Source organism: Amborella trichopoda, chromosome 11, assembly GCF_054954075.1.
Source record: "Amborella trichopoda isolate Santa Cruz 75 chromosome 11, AtrichopodaSantaCruz75HAP2 v2.0, whole genome shotgun sequence".
Lineage (NCBI taxonomy): Eukaryota > Viridiplantae > Streptophyta > Magnoliopsida > Amborellales > Amborellaceae > Amborella > Amborella trichopoda.
Genome location: NC_142346.1, coordinates 34,147,820 through 34,170,724, shown reverse-complemented (window position 1 = coordinate 34,170,724; position 22,905 = coordinate 34,147,820). Strand labels below are relative to the sequence as shown.

Below are 22,905 nucleotides of genomic sequence, written 5' to 3'. Positions count from 1 at the left end.
TTACACTTGAAATTTTGTGAAATGATTAATATGGAACCTTTGGAGAATGATCTCATGGATATGGGCCTGTGGACACTCTAAAATTCAAGTCTGTCAATCTTTTACGGCTTTTGTAGAAAATTCTGGCCAACAAATTAGCTAGAATGTTTAAAGAAATTATGGACTTGATCTATTTTAGTCCAGGCGTTCTGTAAGGGATTGACCAATCTTGGATGGGTCGCTATTTGCTGATGAGTATGATAAATTGACCAAGGGAGTGCCTTTGTTCATGTGGATATAAAGGTTTTGCCTTTACAGATTATATTGTTGGGCTTGTCAGTTTCAGGTGTTGATGGATGAAACTCATCAAATGGAATCCTGCTTGCCCGCCTATGGCATCTTTCTTGATTATATGATAAATAGGTCCTCAAAGTCTAACCTCAGGAGTTTTAAGGGCTTGATTCCTGGATATTTCTTATCAACTGTTCCCAATTTGGCCGAGTCCTTAAGTATGATCCTATAGAAAGGGACTACTTGGTATGAACACTCTTGCCTTGGGTTTGGTATCCTGATGTCTCCCACCAGAAATTTCTGGGCCGTATGTTTTTTTTGGGATGCATCACTGGAACAAGGTCTCCTGTATCTTCTTTATGTTGAAATGTTTTGAAAAGATCTCTCTCTTTAAGAATGCTTAGTATGGGTGTCTAGATGGATCATAGAAAAGTTGGCTGTTTTCTTTATGAGGGGGCTTGATATGACCATGGTGCGATCTGCTGGTAGTGCAGGTAGTGAGCAGAGTAGCAGGATAGAAGAAGCAAGCATTTAATCTTTTGAGGTTGTTATTACTCTTATGAAGTTCATATTGGCGAAGCACCCTGATTACTAGACCTTGTTCTTCATGATTCCTAAAGTAGTAACTAATGAATTCTATTATAATAAAAGTCAATGGTTAATATAAAAAGCAAGTCATTTTGTTTTCCAATGGAAGAATGTACGGCTGGGGCAGGATGGCCTTGTTATCGTGAAGTCTACGTGGGTGAATAAGGATATGCTGGCCAAAAGATCTGCTGGTGTAGTTTCTGAGCAGCTACAATGGCGTGTTCCAGGTCTATAAATTCAAAAAATTTTCTATTACTTCTATCACTAATACCATACAAGCCATTCAATATGGCGCTGCTGTATACATTCAAATGTCATGACAATTTTGAATACAACGCATTGTAAAAGGAATAAAAAGATGTCGCCCAAGATTAGATTGCTGCCACATTCTCACAATGCTTGCACAAAATAAACCAATAACTGCAAAAACACATAATATGTGAGTTTCCTTGGGATCTCCTATGATCAATGATGCGTGACTTAGGAAAAGTCCTTTCTTAACTCCAAACTCAAAACCCCTTGAAACACCTTAGAGCATGAGGGTCGAGAAGAAAGCTCCATTCTTCTTTTTGAGCATTTTTCCTTCTTCTCTATGGTTTCTCTCAGTTTTCTAGGGTCTTTCTTCACACGTGCAGCTCTTTGAACATCTTGGTCTTGCTTTCTCGTGCAGTGCTTTGAACATCTAGGAATCCTTCTTCCCTCTTTGCACGGGTAGCGACATATGAGAATCCTATTCCTTTCATCTTTTATGTATAACTCCCCATAGAGAACATGTTTCTCTTTTTATGCACTTAGAGAACCTGCTTAGAATCATCTCTGTATCTTCTACATACTTGCAGTCCTACAAAGTTCTCTTTCTCAAGTGGATGGCTCTTTCCCTTTCAAACCTGGCTGGCATTGAAACCTTCTTTCTCAGTCATTTTGATGCTCTGGAGAGATTTCTTCCTATGATATGTGCAAGCCCATGAAAAATCTGTTCTTCTCTCTTGCACTCTAATGCCCATGCCCATGAGAACTCTTTTATCTTTCTACATCACCTGTTACACCATGTTGCCTTGAAGTACTTATTTGCATCATGTGCTGCCCTAGAAGCATTTCTTTTCTTCCTCTCACTTGCTTTGCCATGGAAGAATCTCTATCTTCCTCTCAATGTGAAAACTCCGAAGAGTCTCTATCTCCCGTTTCTCCTGCTGTGAAACTCTACGAGAACCCTCTCTGTCATTCATGTCCCAACCGTCTAACTCTTTCTCTTTCCCCAACAAATCCATTTGGTGATCTATGGAGATTGGGTCAAGGCCTAGTTATAATTCTTTATCCAAAAATTATGATTTGTGGAGGATACAACTTAATCTTCCATTATGAGGTTTGTAGGGTGAGAAAGACTTCCAATCTCATCCCTTCATTATCAAAATTAGCTAGGATTATCTCATCATCATCATCAGAGCCATTTCCCAACTATTTGGGGTCCGCTGTGTGAATCCTGATCGGCCATTTCGCTCTATCAAGGGAGCTAGCCATGATGATCTAAGAGTGGTAATTACTCAATCATTCCTAGGTGCCCTTATCCCACACTTATTCATATTCCAATCCAAGAAGAATACATACCAGTTTTCCCAAATCCCAATATTACTTGGATTTAGAAAACGCAATAATATATCCTTACTTTAAAAAGCAATCATACTTCAAAATAGTTCTTTTCACCTTATTAAATCTTGAGAAGATGTTGGGAAGAAAAAGAAAACTTAAATACATGGGTTGCTCAAACAAATTAGGAATTAGAGGGGCTCAAGAATCCACATGGGACACATGGACAATGGGCCCCACTTGATCCATCCTTTTGATCGTATGGGCATGTGGGACCCATGGCCAGTAGGGCCCACATGTTCCAAATCTGTTTTTTAGTGACGTGAAGTCTATGTGTGGCAGGTGTGTTAAAAATGCCTAAAATTCTATATGTTTTAATTTTCCAAATTTCGTTTTAATTTCGAAAGAGCTCTTGGAGAGGACAAAAGGGTAATTCCAAATAGATCCTCCTCTCTCTTAAGAGCACAACAATCCTAACTTTAAGGTGCTCTTTAGAAAAGAAATTCATTTAATTTCTTCAAAAACATCTTTAAAGATACTTGAAAAAATATGAAAGAGTGGACATCTTGTGGAATAATGCATTCCTAGGTCCCTAGGTTTCTTGGCTCTGACCACAGAGAACTAGTGGGAGTCAAGTAACTCTTATATCATCTTGCTCTAGGGCTCTCTTGGCCACTAGAGGCCCATTGGTCTCTCGTGGACATGGACCAATCCACACTGCCACTCAAACTGCAGTGTTCCTCCATATTTCACTGATAGCATGAGCATAGTTACGGGAGCCTTGGGGGTAAGGCCACGGTTCCACCTTGGGAACTCGATCCCGCGGTTCCTCTAAGGGATCTTAGAAGGAACTGAGTTTAGAGAAATAGGGATTTCGCTCCCTATAAAATGGGATCTCGGTCTACAAGCTTGTAGTATCCCTCCAAGGAGTGGAGCAAACCTATTAATTGAATTACTGCTAGTATTATAGATATATTTCTTTAGAGTATGTTAAATTGTAGCCGATATCACATCGTGGTGTAGTAAAATTATGGTATTAAAAAAACTGCATTTTAACATCATAGTAAGCCAATTTATGACATTATTAAATTGTATTATTGTAATAAATTGGAGTACTATAAGTCTGTAAGTATAATTATGGCATTGATAATAAGCTAAGGTGTATGATAAGGGATCTAGCGGGTATTGGCTCGGTCCTAGTTTTATCATAAACTATTACTCTATCTTGTATTATGTAAAGTGGAGCTTAGATCCCTCCAAGTCAAAACCCCTAACCATATGACATGGGATCTTTGCTCCAAGGTATCATAGGATCTAGCTCCTTAACTTATTGACTTTATGGAGTTAACAGTTTCTTTAAAAAAAAAAACTTATTGACATATGGATACCGATCCTAACCCCAAGGAGCTCCAACCTATTGCAGTTGGTCGTTCCCCAAACCCATCATGCTTCTGCCACCAACAACTATGAGCAAGAGTGCTATTTATTTATTTATTTTAAATATTGACAATTTATATATTACCATAAGTATTAATTACAGATTTTTTACGAGGGTTGAGGATGGTATCCCACAAGTTGCTTGCTCTTAAATGACAAAGGCCGACCATAAAGGGAGGGACTCAACATCTGAAACAATCGCAGTTATGGTTAGCTGGCGTCAAAGAGTAAGAAATCTTAGTGGATTCATTCACTTGCAAAACCCGAGACAAAAAAGAAAGTTGAGAGAGAGACTAGGGGGAAAAGAAATTGAAAAGGAAGATACGGGAATAAAGACTGATGTCGATAGGGTAGCAGAGAAAGAGAGAAGTAGAGAGTTAGGAAAGTTATGAGGTATATTCAGATAGCTAGGCGAGGTGAGAAAGATAGAAAATAAATGATCTAGAGAGATGGAGGGATAGAGAGAGAAAGAGACAGCTAGAGAGATATAGAGAAATAATTAGAGAACAAATAAATCAATGAAAATGTCATTATTTCCTTACACTTTCAAATAATATAAAATAAAAGAGTTCCTCAATTAAGTAGACACTTTTGAAAGGTAGATTAGAAAGTTTTTGTGAAAAAAAATGTGATATACATAAATCTTAATAATTGAAAATCAAGGAAAGGTTTTAGGAAAGATTTGAAGTGTGATGCAATAAATGTATGAAATGGCATTAAATTGATTATTTAAGAAATGAAAGACATAAAGGGAATATTGCAAAATCCAAGAAAAGATTTTCTACTATAAACATAAATCTTTAAATGGAAACTAAGGGAATAAATAAATAAATGAAAAATGTCATTATTTCCTTACAATTTTGTATAATATAATATAAAAAAATCACCAATGGAATAGACACTTTTAAAAGGTAGTATAGACATTTTGTATAAAAAGAAATATAATGTACAAAAATATTAATAATTAAAAATCAAGGAAATGACATAAAGGGCAATACCATAACCAAGAAAAGATTTTTATTATAAATTACAGATTTTACATGTAAATGAAGAGAAAAAAAAGCAACTCCTTGAAATAATTCCATCATTATAATACACTTTGGAATAATATAAAATAATCATAAATTATGTCGACAATTTGGAGGAGTGAATCAAGATTTTTTGCAGTCAAGGATCAAGATCACTTTGAGCTAGGAACCGAGATCCCAATAGGTAGGGATTGAGATCCCCTAATGGGAGGAAGCGAGTACCGCTCTGGCTCTGGCTTTGGGATTACCAGATCGAGATTCAAAGAAGGGATCTCCACCCCTTGACCAAGATCCTTGCAACTATGGTCTTTTCAAATCATGTGTAGAGGGAACTTGTTCATATTAGAAGTTGACTTTTTGATTGTGCATTATGAATTCAGATGAGGTTGTCTACTCATTGTAGTTTTCGAACTTATCATGGGGATTTTCTGACTATAGGCACCTATATGTTTTTTTTGCAGCAACCCGGATCAATCAAAACACTTGGAAACTGCAAAGATGCGTATATGTGATACTGAGATTGATTTTGTCAACTTGAGATCTGAGACTTATGTTGAGAATAGCCGCATTCCTACTATGGTATGGCCATTTTCCCTTGATAGGGAACAATTCAGAGAAGATGATATGTAAAAGCACCTTTGATCTCCTTACTAGCATTCGTGTTCAATTTGAAGATTAATTCGACACTTGGATCACAGGAGGTGCTGGGATCACAAAAGATCCATATCTTCTGTGAATAATCTTTTTAATTAATTGTCAAAGAAAAAATTATTCTGTTTTGATGCAATTGATATTGATGGTTCAAGTGAATTTCTGTTTTATATATTTGTTACTCTCAATCTAACTTTGGGATTCATTTGTGTCTTTACAGAAGTTTGGTACTGCTGTTGAAGATGCATATCGGCGGGATTTAACCATTAACAGGTTATTTGATAAAAGGAAGAATTTAATTTTGTTATATTTTCTGTCCTGAGGTTGTATAAAGGAGAAATTGATCTTTTTTGGTTGATTATATAATCCATATATTGGAAGCTAGGAATTCTAATTTTGTGAGGAAGTTGGATTTGAATTGTTTTAATGTGCTGCCAATGATATCAAGTCAAATGCAGCTGAACAGAATTTTACTTGAGATAATTGTGGGTCCAACATGCACTTGTGACATGTATGAGGCTTTGTAGAGCTCTCTTGATGGTTGTTCAGGTTTTTTACTGTTTCCTGATGTCCCTTGATTGTGGAGTTGTTCTGTTCATTGTAATCTTGTGGGCTAGGAGAGACCTGATTTAACCTTGAAGATAATGGATGAGTTATTTTAGGCTAGGAAATGGGTTCCACTTTTGTGTTCTTGTGCCTTTGGAGGAGCTAATTGTGAGGCTTACTCACTTGTGTGGGACTTGGGCGGTATTTCCTCTTCATTAGGCATTCATTAATTCCCTTTTGTAAAATTATACATTTTTTTTGGTAATCACTCTTGGCCATATCCTAGATGTATCACTTTCCTGATTCGCTAGATTCATTTATTCGGCGAGCTGGATTTGGGGTGGCAACTTCTTCTTGGAATCTTGCTCCGGAGATTCTGTTGCTGGCCTCTAAGATCTCGATCCCTATCTTTCAATGATATCTATCTTTGACTAAAAGGAAACTCAATCCTTGTGGAAAGGGGATCACAACCCAATACAAACGGGGTGGGGGCGGGGGGGGGGTGTTTAATTTTGAACCTGAGGTCTTTGATTTCGTGCTATGTTTTTGGCTTTCTGATGATTTTCGAGTTAACAACCACCTGTCAGCGATTTTTGTTTTCTATTTGCATCGTCATGGTCTGCTTTAGTGGTTGAAAACTAGGAAGCCAACATGGAATCGCCCTAGTTTGTTTGGGCCTGAGTCCTAGTCTTGGATGGTCCCGAATCAGGAAATTACTAATGTTGTCGCCTGGTTCACGATAGAGCCTCGGGAGAATATTGGTTCTTATTATGGCCTTACAATCCCATTTTTCTCAATATTTTTATGGGACTTTCTGGCTACAAATTTCTCATTGTGCATATGTATAGATATCTTTAATAAAGTGGATCATAAATTTTTTATTTTTACATCACTTTAAATATATAAATATATGAGCTGCCAAATACTTATGAACGATTTTCTACAGTGATTTGCTTGCACTCCCAAATGTCTGATTGTGAGGACTTGTTATGATTTGATTTGTTTTTTTTTTTTTTAATGAATCTGATTGGCTGAAATTTTTAGTCTGTGCGTGTCATTTGGGCGCTCCTAAAAATATTCCAAAACTAAAATATCCCTACAACATTTCATGAGTACTTTAGTCACTTTATTTTTTAGAAGTGTTTCTCTTATATATTCCACTGGTGCAAGAGGGTGAGAATTTCTATTGTAATTCACTTGCACTCTCAACCATCTGATCGTGATCGGATGTTGGGGCCAAGTATTGTGATTTGACAAATTGGATTGGGTTGAACTTTTGAAAGTATGTGCCCAGGTTTGGGTTCTACTAAAAAGATAAATTTAAAATAATAAAATGATGAAAATACCCCTACAACATTTCAAGAGTATTTTAGTAATTTACTTTTCAATCATTTTTTAATATCTGTTAGGTGCTTGAGGGTGAGAAGTCTACATGCCACGATTTCAGCCCAATCTGATGGGTAGTAAAAAAAAAAAAAAAGGAAAAAAAATTCAAATTGTAGCACGTGCTTCCCACTGTCTAACAATGATTAGGTGGTTGAGAGTGCAAAAAACATTGTTGTGGAAATTGTTAGCTTTCTCTTTCCAAACACACACACACATACACACATATGTACATGTACGTATACATATACATATCTATGAAAAGATATATGTATACACACACATATTTATATATATGTATGTGTATATGTATATGTGTATATATACACACACATAGACGCACATATTTATATATATTTATAGTGTATGTATATGTATATATATATGTGTACATATACACACACACATACATATATATATATGTATGTGTGTGTGTATATGTGTATATATACACACACATAGATATACACATATTGATATATATTTATAGTATATGTATAAATATATGTATATACACACATATTTATATATATGTATATGTATGTGTGTATACGTATGTGTATATATACACGCACATAGACACACACACATATATATAGTGATCCCATGTGCTTCTATCTACATATACTACATATATCAAGCTGCTGTTGTTCTTGTGTAAATAGTTTTAACTTGTAGGATGAATGATTCATGAATCATCATGCTCAATATCTTGCAGGAAAACTCAATATTCAAGACTTTATCGACTGTATATGAATGGTCTAAGAAGGGTGAGGATCTTAAACTTTCCCTTAACCCGTCCCATACCGTGGTAAAGGGGCTAAGTTGTGTTAGGTCGGCACCAACGTTCAACTTTGCCAAAACGTATCATGAATCTTGAAGTATGGACCCTTTTTTTTTTTTGGGTTAGTAAAGTATGACCCTTAATAGAGCAGAATGGCGGATCAATATTTGTGTAGCCAACCATAATTACTTCGGAAAAGGCTTTGACGATGATGATGATGATGATATGTTGCCTTTGACGGTTCGCTCTAGTTTGTTTTAATCTTTTGCTTCCCATATTCTTCTTCAACATCTTTAGAACCTTTCTATCCTTGGGGTGCTTGTTGAAGCCCTACAAACATTTTCATTTAAGATTTCTGGATTGGAAAGTAACTATAATGATTTTAAAAAAATGGATATTCTGGCTATTAGTATAATCATAACTAATTGAGAATGACTTCATCAAAAAAAGGAAAAAAGAAATAAAATAAAAAAAGAAAAAGGAAAACTTACTTGAGCATGGAAATAGAGAAATCATGATCATGATTACTATCCAAGCCTTATCGCAATTATTTGGGGTTGGCTACATGAATCCTGTTCCTCCATTCTTCTCATAGGTTCAGGATTCATGATAAAACATGAGAAAGTTTTATGCTGGCTGCCTACCTAATGCAATCTACCTCCTTTACCCGGGCTTGGGACGGGTTAAGGGGAAGTTTAAGGCCCTCATACTTATTCAACCATGATTGTTAATAGTGAGTTCTTGTTGGTTCTTAATCTAGCTTCAAATTATGTTTTACACTAATGTTTACTCAAGGAATGAGGCATTTTGCACTAATGTCATCCATGAAGCTTGGAGCTCCTTCAGAAATCCCCTGCCCTTCCATGCTGCCATCCAGCATAGCAGCCATATTCGTAAATGGATGCTTTGTTTATCCTGAAACCAATATAGTAGATGCAAACCCCGTGTTTTATTTGCTTTGACTTTTAGACTGACCATTGAGATCCACATCGTTAACCGTAAATTGCTTTAGTTTCTCTAGATCAGCCTGAGGGGAGAAGCAGTTCACTTCACTTCCCTTAGTCTTGCTGCTTGATAGAGGGACATACCTCCCATTAACCCATTGGCACCTCAATGGTCCTTCCTCCTTTGGAAGCACCACCAAGAAGGGAATAGTACATTGTTGAACAATATTGGTGGAATATTATGTATTAATAATACAATTAACAAAGGAAATGAATTTTATGTTTTTTCTTCGTTCATGTTGCAACTGTCATAACCTTGTTGAATACATTGCAGAGCAATGAGATATTGGTTGCTTATCAACATTGATTTTTATTGGCAATGTTTATGTTGTCTCTTTCAGGGTTTTAAGATGCACTTACATTTTGTAATGTTCACAATATAAATTCTTTGAACTTCAAAGATATGCTTTGCGTCCTTACCAAAGGGAAAAAAAATAAAGAGGATATACTCTTGTCATTTGGATGCTTGGAGCATATTGCATTTAGCCATTTAAATTGATCATTTTCTGTTTTTTCAACTTCAGGTTATCCTCCTACTGGGCATTTCAAGTTGAATCACACTTAATCATATAAGAAGCCACATTTCCTTTTTAAAGCCCTTTGAAATGCATATCATGTGGATTATTTCATACTCATTGAATTGGAGTGGAATTGAAACAATTTCTAAATATGTATCTTTTTGGCAGCTTATTCTACAACATTAATACTAACTCTGTTGAGGATTTAACTGGACGAGGTCAGGCTTGTTAGTTGTTACTACGTTACTTCATGCTGTGCATAGATTAGTTCTCTTTCATAATTTGTTATCCCAACAACGTTATAGGAATGACCTCGATTTTCAGGTATTGCTGACTTGAAAGCTGGAATGATTGTAACTCCTTTGCCCCCCAAAGCTACATTCTTGGATGATCCACTTAGAGTTCTTAGAGCAATTCGTTTTGGTATGGACTGCTTCGTATGACCCTATATTATTAACATAAATTTCACTGGAAGACCTGTGTGGTTAAATTTTGAATTCCTGTTGTCATCCTCTACTGCTTCCTTGGAGTTCTTTGGTGATCTGCATTTGGTGGTTGTATGGGATCTTGCAGCTTATTGCTCTGTATGTTTGTAAGAATTTAAAATTAGTAATGTCAATGGTGCCTCATACTCTTTGAATCTCGTAGGTGCGAGGTTTGAATTTGTCCTCCATGATGATCTTAAAAAGGCAGCAAGTAATGAAGAAGTAAAAGCGGCACTTGCAGAAAAAATCAGTAGAGAGCGGATTGGCCATGAAGTACTATTCTTATTTATATACTATATAGTTTTGCCTTTCACGTCATTGCGTTCTGTTTGTTGCTTGGCCACAGATTTGCCTTATATGATGTGATAATTCTGCGACCAATTATATTGCTTTGAAAGTAGAGACTAATTGTGTTTCAATTTGAAGGAATTTGCATCTTTTTTGCTTATTTTTTCCTGTTGTGCAGGTTGATCTCATGGTATCTGGAAACCAGCCTGTTACTGCAATGACCTACATCTGTGATTTGCAGTTATTTTGGATTGTCTTTAGTCTCCCTATTAACCATGAACCTGTGGTAAAGGAGGATTTTGACAGGTTGGCCTATATCATTTCATGTTGATAGATGACTTGTACCACATGTTCAGCCTTTTATTCCTTCCATGAAACTATATTTCTTGGGTGGTACTGTTTCCAATTTTGACTAATTAAGTTTTTGTAAGGATTAATGGGTACTATCTTAATTGTACTTTATTATAACTTATTACACTCTGGCAAATATTCACCTCTAATTTTGTGATCAATACTTCTCAAATTGAGACCTTTCTTGGTTTCTTTCTGCTGTCATTGTTGTATAACAATGTTAAAAAAGACCGAGATGGCTGCCCCAGCGGTTTGGGGTACCAACTGCCTGGGCGGTTGGGTAGCCGCCTGACCTAGGCAGGCAATATGTAGAAGACCTCCTCTGGGGGGGGGGGGGGGGGGGGGGGGGGTTGGGATTGGGTTTGTTAGGGGTTTTTATAAATTTATGATTTTTTTTAGGTAGTTATAAATCTATTATTTTGCACTAAAAAGACCCGTGTCGAATGCCTTTCGATTTTACAAGAAATCGAAAACTTGGAGTTCAGAATCGACTTTAAATTTTTTTGATCCATGGTAAAAAAAAGTGTTTTTGGGAGGAAAATCTCTCTCACTAGGGTTTTGGGGGGCCAAGTTATCCCCTATAACCTATTTCCCCCCTTTCAAGGGGGGGAAAATACTAAAAAGCCCTTTTGGGCGTGGCCATTTTTCGGCTTGCCAAAAGGGCCCACAGCGGGCGCCTCTGCAGTAGGAGCTAGGCACCCATCTAGGTGGCTGTTCCCCTGCCCTGGCCTCCCGCCACACCCAGGGCCATGTAGCCCCAGGGCTGGACAGTGAGGCCTCCTGACAGCCCAAGCAGCTTGGTGGGCGATTTTTGAATATATTAGTATAATACAGTTATGGACTTCCTGACTAATATCTCTTTTGGTTTGTTCGATTTTACCAGAATTATGCTTTGTATAAAACCTAAAAACCATGTTTTGTTATGTCACGATAGCATGACCATAACACTGTTGATTGATACCTGTACATCTGCTCTGTCCTAGGAGTACATCATCTCTTTCTGGTCCAGAAATAGTAAGATGAAGGAGCAATTTATATTGTGATTTTTGGGCATGTTCCTCTCTCAATATTATACCATCTCCTTGAATCATTATGCTGTGTGGAATGCTTGAAGTGCTAACATAATTGCTTAGAAACAGTTAATGCTAGACTTGCTAGTTTTAAGTCACTAGGTGTGTTCATAGTTTGTACTGACTGTTATGGACCTGAACTTTTCAAGATGGTGTAACTGGATTTTGTTGGTTTGCTTATATTGGATATCTGCAACCATGCTTGTGGATTGGATCCCTTAAATCATGAATTGCCTAAACCTGAATGGAGTCAATACATTCTTTCAGTACAATCTTAAACTTCAAATAACCAAGATTGATGGAGAGATGGTTTTTTATGACTTTGAGAGCAAGTCCTCAAGGGTATCCCATTACTGTAGTTTGACTTTTCTCTTTACTTAGAGGGGTGACTTGTTCTGAAAGATCTGCGCTGTAGAAGCCTAGGATTTGGCATCGAGTTCCAAGCAAAAACAGATTGATTCTTTGCACTCCTGCTCCAAAGAATCCCATGGAAATTCTATTACACGTTTTACATATGGTGGATATTGCGTTTTGTCATCTTGGTAGTGCACTCTGCCGGAATCATACTATTATGTCTTTTGACTGTTATGACACTTTTCTCTTTTGTTTGAATTTCTTATTATCATTACTCGCCTCAAATGTGGAATGAAGTCATTATATGTGGTTTGAAATCTGTTTCTAATATAACAACTATCAATTTATTAATCCTCAAAGAAAAAAAGACGCAATTTATGCATTTCCTTCTATAATTTGGGATTCTTTCTTGTGGTCAATAGGCATAGACTTGTACTTGTTTCTACCACCAGTAAATGTACTCGTATATCAGTAACTCCTGGACCTCAAGCAATACTCAACAATACTCAACAGCTTCTCTCGTTGTCCATGTACAATCTGAATACTCAACAGCCTCTCTCGTTGTCCGTGCTTGTATATCAGTAACTCCTGAACCCCAAGCAATACTCAACAGCCTCTCTCGTTGTCTGTGTGCATTCACAATTCTCCTTCTCTTCCCAGAATGCCAAACTCATTCAAGATAAAGTATCAGTTTGCCGAGAACTTCTATATTCTAGATCTTTGACTTTTGCTTGATGTTTTTGGAGTTATTTTGGAAGTTAACTATGGTTTATCCCTTTTCACACCAAGTTTTACACCAAATCTCTCCATCATCTCTAATCTCTTGGGCGGTTTGAGTCACACCGCTGATATTTGGGTGAGGAGAGATCCTGCCTAGCCTCGTTCACATCTAGAAGTGGATGGTGATGGGATTGGCTTTGTTAATCTCTTGTAAGAGCATATCGGAAACTATCTTCCCAATCGGGGCCTATGAAAGATGAATCCTTAGCATAACTGGACCTCTTTGGTTGTTCGTATATGTGACTCATAATCCTCCAATTAGTAGGTTGACTGTTGACAGTTAATGAAATATGATGGAATATTTGACACTTCACATTGTACCATTAGGTCAGCCTTTTTTCTTTTTTCTTAGTTGTGGCGATAGTGTGAAAGTCTCCGTCAATGCACTCCTACATACCTGATAATAGGCAATTCTAAAGTTTCTCTTTCTTCTGCTCTACCAGCCAGTACACTGTTGTCATTAATCGTCAAAATGTGTAACCATGAATGCTCATTCTACTGATAACAAGTGATGCCAACTGTCCGTCTCCTGTTCTCCAGCTTTTTGAGATCTCTGAGAGCCTGGATATGATGTAGCTGCTGTTCATATGCAACTGAAAAGAGTTGTTGTGGACCTCCCTTCGGCCAATTTTTTCTGATCCATCCATGTATGTTTCTTGAACGATCATTTTGGAACCATATTATGTCGGACCTATAAATCCCTTAATATGAGGTCATGAGAACCCCACCTGCACCCTAATATTAGACGATAATGTTCCCTAACCTCAGAACCATTTTGAGGTGACTGAGGGTCCTAGAAAAGCCCTTATGTGGTTCATCCCAACCTCTACTAATATCCCGACTCCATCATATTAGAGATATTTATGGGTCCCCCTTGTCACTTTGGTCTGCCAAACATCCTCCTTTCTTTTTCCATTTGTTCTTGGCAAAGGATTTTTCACTCTCTTCATTTAATTTTGTCAAAACTTTTATGTTCCTCATTCGGTATATAAGAAACTAATATTTCCCTATCTCAAAAACCATTTTTGCGATGGGTGAAGGACCTAATTTGCTCCATGTCACCTCCAAATCATGATCCTCCAATAAGTTTCAACAGTGATGGAAAATCCGGCCACCTGGACACTTAGGTGGTCCAGGCAGCCTTCCAAAGCGAAGTGGCCTTAGGCACGTATATACCTGGGCACCAAGCAAAAGAAGAAAAGTAAAACAATGATTGAGAAAATGCTATGGTATTTAGTGCATTTTCTCTCTATTGCATTTATGCACTCTCCCTCTTTTTTGCGCTCTCACTCTCTCTCCACATTTGTAGCACACTTTCTCTCCAACACTTGCTTCTCTCTCCCCCACCATCACATTTTTTACACATTTTCTCTCTCCATCACACTTATAACATACTTTCTCTAATACATGCCCTCTCTCTCCCCCATACTCTTTCTGTTGCATTTATTGCACTCCCTCTCTCCACGTTATGGCACACCGCACACTCATTCAGACCATTGCATTTATACTCTCTCTTTTCATTTCTATATGGCTTTTCTCTTAGATATGATTTTGGGGTGGCAATAATTTGAGGCATTTTTTGGAGCTCCATGCTAATATATTTTCTCTTTGAAGATGTTGTTTTTGGAATGAGTTCGTTAAATAAGATTCAATTTGTATCCCAAATGCTCGAAATTCCTTCGATCTACTGCTCATTCAAGTGCACAGCCCAGATTCGGGTTTTACGGTAGCAATGTATTTGGATCATCTTCACTGCTCCAAATCTCAATCTCTCTCTCTCTATCTCTCTGAGGAGATCGTTTTTGGAGAGGACGAGATTTTATGAACCCTTGTTGGTCTCTCACCAATCTAAAAAGTGGTTTTTTAATATGCGAGGGCTTTGTAGTTTAATAGCCCAGCGACTGAGAAAGTTTTCCCTTTAACTTTTAATAAGCTTCCGGATTAGTTTGATGTCTTTGAGAGAATTAGGTTTACCTCAAACATCGAATAAATTTTTATGGGTGAGCAGTGGACATGGCAAGCTAGTTTGGTTGGATCATTTTATTATTAAGTTGTGTCCTGCTTTTAATATTTATCATGGCAGTTTTTTAAGATTGTCATGGATGTAAGTTTTGCAATTAAGTACGGCAATCTCTTGGCACACATTTAGGGAGATAAAGGGAAGTTATTCTTTGGCTCATGTGATAAGTGTTATCAAAATTTGAGTTTTGTATGGCATAGGTGTTGATGTTCGCTTAACTTTTAGCGCATTGATCTCAGAGAGAAGGGTTTGCTTATCCCTAACACTTTGAAGGGTGTGCACATGTGCTTGGGGTCTTGATTTTCAGTTAATCCTTGATGTAGGATTGAAAGGATGACTTCTACACGAGTAAAGCTGGGGTTTGTTAGTCATGGTATAAGGAAATTAGGGTTAAGGTTTGTGGGACAATGATTGGATTCTGTGGATGCTAAGTTCAGGGTTTTTTGGCTGGCATGGATGGTGTTAAGGAGAACTAAGGTTTAATATTGGTGTTTTGGATGCATTTAGGGTTCAATGGTGGAAGATGATAGAAGATGGGAGATGAGGGAGGTTTAGAGAGCAATGGAAGATACGGTGAGTGCCGAGGGAGTGTAGAGAGAGAATGGTTGGGATTGAGGATGAAAGAAGATAATGATGGAGGGCCTAGATTTGCATAGAATCGACACTATACAAGAACTAGGAATATGATCACAAATTCATGCGGAACTTGCTTACACAATTGCAAAAATCATTTTTATTACCCAAATCATGGTTTGACCATAGACCCTTCATATGTATTCATGTTAGTTTTAGGTTCCTAATTTTATTGTCTAAGACTCTATGTACAGAAAAGGAAGCCTATGAAGAAACCTAATCTACTATGAAACAGAAGCACAAGGAAACTGAACTACACAAGGAAACCAACTTAATAAGATAAAAGAAAACCGAATCCTACTCATAACAGGACCTAAATTTCTTAAGTTTTCTGTCAAGCTTTCAGCCATTTGACGCCCAATACATTCAAATTAGGAAAAAAATATAGAACTAGACGTTTGGCTCTTGCAAATAGCTTAGATATGAGCTTATGATTATCGTTGATAGATATTGGGTTGAAAAGTTATGCTCTCAGAAAGCAAGTCTACATCACTCCTTGCCTCTTTTTGTTTTTTGATTTCCATTATCAGTGTAGGCATATCTGGACCTTTGTGACCTATGGAGTGGAAGAGTAGGATCGGAGATTTTCATCAGGTTTGTATCAATGTTGTCATATTCGCTTCGGAGTCTTCTTCGGTTTGGTGAGAAAAATGAAGCAATTCGGTGCTTCGGTCCATTCCGGGGAAGACTTTTGACTTTTATTTTTTTAAATTTAATATACATAAATTAGATATTTATATGTAATATATATAAAAATAATGAAAAAAAAGTTAACACAAAAATTCCAAAAAAAAAAAAAAAAAAAAAAAAAAAAGAACAAATAATAAAAGAGTACTTTTATATAGATTTTTCTTTCATGAAGAGGCCGAAGCTTCGGCCGAATCGCTCCGTAGCAGACCTGAATCTGATCGAAGCGGTAGGACTAGGCTTCGCTCCGCTTCGGTCTATGTTTAAATTCCGAAGTCTTTGGCCGAAGTGAAGTGAATTTGACAACACTGGTTTGTGTAGTTAAACTTGCAAAGTAGCATTACTAATCTAGTTCTTGGATTTCAAATACATATGCATTTACTTACTAAATTATGGTACTTAAGGCTTGTAGTTCTATGGTCCAATTTTGATCTTCTTGTATGATTTGGTCAATGTTTTTAGCACTTGAAACATGATGGTCCTCCGTAGTTTGTAGAGAGCGAAGATTAAAAATTAGGGTTGGGAGCAGTGAAAGCTTGCAGGTTAATATGTCCTGTTTATGTTCTTTGGTATCCAAATTTCTCGAAACAAATAATAATACATGGTATGATTAGTATCATAGTATGTGCAAATTTAAAATTTCGCTTGTGAACATGTTATCACCAATGTTATAGAAGGCCGATTTGGCCTTCGAAGTGGGCGCTCTGATACCTGAGCAGCCCTAAAGTATGGGGTGGGGGTTTTTTGGTTTTTTTTGTCCGGGCTGGGAGAGAGAGAGAGAGAGAGAGAGAGAGAGAGAGAGAGAGAGAGCATAGGGGTCTATATGTATGCAAGAGACCATACTTCAAAACTCACGGTGGCTAGGAAGCCAAAATGTCTAGGTGGGCCTCCTAAGCACTATTCCTCTAGACATCCGCCTAGTTGGTGCCTCGACACAGGTTGGTTGAGGGCGGAAAATTTGGTTCTTCCCCCCCCCCCCGTAAAAAAAGTTGGTGGGGGGCGGGGGGGGGGTAAGGGTTTTGAGACAACATTCTCATCCCCCAAAACCCCTTTTGTATATCTCAGATAGAGAAAAACTCTTGAAATGCTTAGATTTTGAGATTTTTCTTAAGCTCGCAAAGCTTTTCAATATTTTCGATTTCTTGTGAAATCAAAAGATATATTTCCCGATAATTTTTTGAGCTTGGAGTAGTCGCATAAGAGGACTTATAGTGACCAACGGTCACTGGTTTGGGGTGATATCAGTTCATGTTGAAAACGTTAGTGCATTGCATTATTTGAAATAGGGTTTCGTATTTTTTTTGTATAACGTGATGTGATTCGATTTTCTTTTAATTTTTTGATGAGAATTGGTGTTCTTTTAATTTTTTCTTTTGTGATATTTTAACATATTGTAGTTGATAACTTAAAATATTTTGTGAATATTTCCTAGTTTAGGACTATATGGTATTCATTTAGAAAAGCTTTGTGCAATAGAATATTTTTGTATAGAATGTTATTATTTGATATACTTTTATTTTGAGTTTTCTTTTTTAATATTGTAACATGTTGGTAGTTGGAATATTTTGTGAATACCTACTAGTTTGGGCTTACATTTTGTGAACAATTCGAAACTTTGAATTAAATTGACATGTTGTAAATATTTAGATTGTGAAACCAAATCTGAGGGATGCTATGTCTGTTCTTGCTTTTGGGCGCCTGCTTAGGCAGACATGCCCCCAAACTGCCTAGGCGGGCGCATCTGGCTTTTTGAACATTGTCAGAGGCCTCGCATCGAACACTTGGGGGCATTTCTTTTCTTTATTAATAACTGGAATTTCTATTTACAATTACTATAATACAATGTAGGAATAAACCTATTGCAGTCTAGGATCTTTAAATCCTTTTTTTTTTTTTGGAGGGAAATTAGGATCTTTAAATTTTACTACGAAAATTATACTTATTAAAAAACTGAAATTCAATCTTACAATATGGAATTTGTCAAGAACTGAAAATAAATTAACAAACAAAAACTGGGATGACTTATTAAACCTTTGCCTAGGGTTACCCCCTTTAAACTTAGCACACTCCACACTGACTACCAAATAGATGGTGCACTTTGATCCTTAGGTCTTGTTGAATCCACTGAACGAGGAAGCACTTATGGAATTCCCTTATCACAAACTATGGGTATGGGGCTGAGAGCATAGGCTACTACAGTTAGGGATTGTCTAGACTCTTTTTAAACTTTGCGGCTTGCCATACACTTCCCCTAGCCAGCATTTGGACTGGGCTGCCCCCAACTTCTCTGTATCCTGGGTGGTGCGTGCCATCCTTAAGTCCCTATCAGTTGGTGCATGCCACCTTAGAGAGATGAGAGAGACAACTTGAGTGGGAGAGATATGGCATGGAGGAGAGAGAGAGAGAGGTCAGAGAAACATAGTTGTTGAGAATAGAAGGAGTCCCCTCCTTATATACTTCTTAAGGGCCCTAGGATATCTACTTAGATTAGGATTCAGTTTGACCAAAATATTTCTTGGTAATCTGTGATGTGTTAGAGACCATCCATCCTAGAAATCATCCATTATGATTTAGGGAGGAATTTAAGAACCTTATCCCCTGAATCTTTGTTCGATATCCACCTTTACTCAATTTAGAATCTGACCCTTCAAAATTCATCTCGTATTTCGGCTAGAATTTCTTCTCTCACAAATGGATTGTAGAAATTCAAACTCAAAAGAGTATTGGTGAAATTTTAAAGATTGAAAGAATATTTTCTAAACACAAATATTCTCTACATCCACAATTATTCTCACAAAATCTTTCTCTATGATTTTTCAAAAATGTCCTGTAACAAACTAAATATTTTTTCATATATGACTGGATTCTACATAAGATCCCCCAAATTATTGGGAAATATTTGGGGGTGTCCCACTATGTGGGGCATGTGGTTCACATGGGCCTCACATCCCACTCCATGTGGCCCACACGTGTGGGGGTTGGGCCTTGGGCCCTCCATATGGGTTCAATTATGCTCCTATAAGTTGTAGAAGTTTTGTAAATGCCCTTTTAGGATTTTAAGCAGTGTTGCCAAATTCACTTTGCTTCGGCCGAAGCTTTCGGATTTTAGGCCTAGACTGAAGCGAAGCTTGGTGTTGACACTTTGGTTAGAATCGGTTTGCTTCGGGCTTCTTCGGTTAGATATTCGGTTAGATTCGGGTATGGTTTGGGCCGATTCGGCCGAAGCAATGAAATATCTAAATAAGAGTTTTGTTTTTTTTGAATTTTTATTTTATTTTATTATATATTATATATATAAATATGTAATTTATTTAGCTTAAATTTTAAAAAAATTCGAAGTCTTCCCTCGAAGCAGCCGAATCGCTTCATTTTTCTCACTAAACCAAAGAAGACTTTGAAGCGAATATGAGAACATTGGTTTGAAGCCACTAAGACAATCTATAAAGAATCTGTAAAATATTAAAAAATCGCAAGAACATAAATAAAGTTGAAAACAATTGTTCTGAATTTTTTAAAAAATTACTGATAACTCTTAAAATACCTCTAGAAGTGGATAGATACGCATGAGTCAATAAAAGTGACTGTCAAGCACCTTGCCCGTGCCAGGACTTGTGATCCACAACTATATTCTCAAACAACTCAACGGAACCCATGCCCTAGAATCATGTGAAGGGCTCATGATTGGCCAATCAAAGCTAGCTAATAAATAGTAGAATCACGTTCTTGGTATGTGAATTACAACTTCCCCCCCAATAGTAAATCACGTGCACATATCACTTATAGTACAAGGGGGACTCTCTCTATGCACATATATATTTATCCTTCTATAGGGTTGCTTCCCAAAATGTGGCTCTCGTAGGTACATGTGCGAAAGTTTGTTGAGGATTTGGCTCTCATTCTTACTAGCCTACGACCACACACAGGAGGCTATAAAGCTTTCTTGGCCTACAAAGTATCGTCCCTAGGCATCTCTCCAACCTTAACAAGGGATGACTCTCCATAAAATGCTAAAAGAGTGCCTATGCTCAAGGTAAAATGGTTTTGAATATGATTTGAGTCATAGACCGCCTAAACCTAGGCTAGTTAACCAACATACACTCTCACTGCAGTACACAATTCACTATACTTATTATTTTTACATTCTCTCACGGGCTTTTAAGGCCACAAAACCGCAAAACTTATTGTATGTAGAGTGAAAGAGAGAGCATATGGGTCTATGAGAGAGAGAGAGGGGCTCGCATTAACTTTTGGAGGATGTCTTCTTCTTTTTATATGTAAAGTTAGTGTATGAGTATGTTTGAGAGAGAGATCTTGCATCAAACACTTGGGGGTCTTTTTCGTCTTCTTCTTGTATGTAGAGAGAGATCATAGGGGTATTGTGTGTGTGTGTGTGAGGGAGGCCTTGCATCAAAAACTTGGAGGTTGTCGTATTCCTTTTCTTCTTATGTGTAATAGATGGAGTGCATATGGTTTTTTGTCCATGTGTGTGTTTTGAGAGAGAGAGAGAGAGAGAAGCGCATCACATCCATCAGTTGGAGCCCTTAGCCGAATGCCTTATTTTTGGCCTAGCTCTCCATAGGACTGCCTAGGCAGGCTCCCTAGTACTTAATATGTGCCCTCAAAACCCTCACCCCCCACCCTTACCCCCACCACCCAACCACCCACAAAAAAAAAAAAAAAAAAAAGAAGAAAAGGAAAAAAAAACTCACATGTGAATTTGATATACTAAAAGGCAATAAATGTTGGGCATTCAACAAAATCTTATGATGTTGGTCTATGTTCTAGATCCATTATATTAAGGATTTTGTAATTCTTCATGAAAACAAATTTCATTATTTTGAAAATTTATCAATATTCCAATTGATGACTCTTGCAGTGAATTTCTGATGGGCTATCTCTTCCTAATGGTTGTGGAAGTGCTTGTAGAATATGAAGCTGATTCTTTATGCTTTTATCTAAACTAGTTTCGCAATTTCCTCAGGCTTTGTATTGCTTTTATGAATGCTGCCTGGAATGTTCTACAACAAATTGGATACTCAACATTCAATGTGAGTAATTTTTTTGACCAAAACAAAAATAGGAAATGCTTGAATTATTATTTTGTAACTAAAAGAACTATTTTGTTTTTGATAGATCGCATCGTACTTACTGCAGTGTGGATTTTAAAAATATTTCTTAAAGCATCTTTTGAACAATTTTTGTGGCACAACTTTGTTTTGTGGTATTAAAAGTAGTTGATATGAGGTCCTTGCTAGAAATATGGCATTATTTTCTGTCCAAATCCATAGATGGTTTAAGTTTTGTTTGTTTTGGTGATCTTGATTGATCCGAAGTTGTGTTCTTCATATCTTCCTTCTCCCTTTCATGGTAAGAGGCCCCGGGCAGCTGCCTCTGACCCAACTCTCAAGGATCAGACCTCATTCATGGGAAGTGCACAAGCCACCTTTCGAATAGGGTAATTGGCATTGAGAAGCACCACTCTGTTCCGGACTTTCCCTTGTTTCCCATCTTTTTCACCTTTTGGTTGCCCTGGGAGCCAGTTTACCTTTAATATGAGGGTGGTGACAAGAAAATTATGTGAATCTTGGTCTTCAGTCTAATCTTTTGTCAAATACTTTCTTCCGTCCTTCCTCCGTTTGGTTGAAGGCTCTCCAAGTTTTGATGAAATGACTAGGAAATCACGATTGAACTTGTGTGCAACAGCGATTATCCTCCTTTTGCCAACAAAGACAATCATATTGTGTGTACCGAGAAGAAAGTTTCTAAGGTTCGCTCTCGTCCCTAGGGTTGAGTGGGTTAATTGAGAGACAGTTGTGCAGGATTACATCCAAGGAGCAAATGAGGATATTCTTTTTTCTGTTTGATCAGGATTGTCCCCTTTCCTACTTGCAAGATGGTACCTGCCTCATTTGGCACTTTGGTTGCCATGTTCTTCCTGGTCACATGCTTACCATAGTTTTTTCCATAATTAGGATGAAGCAGTTTTTGAAAGTATGACCCATCCCCAATGCTAAACCCCTAGCTGAAGCTCAAGCAGCTGATGGCGACCCTCTTTGTACCTGTTCTCTTTCTTGGCTAGTAATACGCTCGAAGAGGTTAAGAACTTCGAAAAAACTTATTTCTACTATATTTTGGAAAAGCTTGAAAAAAGGCTACACAATAGGAGGGTCATGTGACTTTCCTTCACCTCAGCGCAACTGCGGATGATAAGCCCCCGACTTTCTTACTAAAGATGAAGGGGCCCATCACAGAGGGTATCCATTCTACTTATAACTGGGTTACAAATAGAAGTGCAAATGTTGTCAAGAGTCTTTACTCCCCAATATTTCCAGTTTTATTTGAAAATGAAGTGCAAGCTGTCTAAAGCAATGACCTGTGTTGAAATCTGGCTTTCGATGAGCCAAGAAGCGACTTCTATAAGAAGGTGGAAACACGCGCGCACAC

General features: G+C 37.4%; 1 protein-coding gene across 11 annotated transcripts in view; it reads left to right on the top strand.

Annotated features, from left to right (window-relative positions):
• Positions 1-22,905, top strand: part of LOC18436679 (Polynucleotide adenylyltransferase family protein) — a 46,362-nt gene that overhangs the window by 5,788 nt on the left and 17,669 nt on the right. For 4 of the 11 annotated variants that reach the window (XR_016044265.1, XR_016044264.1, XM_011626021.3 and 1 more), the window contains exons 3-9: positions 5,369-5,486; positions 5,779-5,831; positions 9,962-10,011; positions 10,118-10,216; positions 10,442-10,551; positions 10,745-10,872; positions 21,443-21,509. Coding sequence is in view for 7 of the 11 variants with exons in the window: in XM_011626021.3 (XP_011624323.2) it covers positions 5,369-5,486; positions 5,779-5,831; positions 9,962-10,011; positions 10,118-10,216; positions 10,442-10,551; positions 10,745-10,872; positions 21,443-21,509 (625 nt within the window). In the remaining 4 variants the exon portion in view is untranslated. Of the gene's footprint in view, positions 1-5,368; positions 5,487-5,778; positions 5,832-8,216; positions 8,258-8,921; positions 9,005-9,961; positions 10,012-10,117; positions 10,217-10,441; positions 10,552-10,744; positions 10,873-21,442; positions 21,510-22,905 lie in introns of those variants that run through there. The other 7 variants (XR_016044267.1, XR_016044266.1, XM_088851709.1 and 4 more) reach the window with 5 other exon arrangements.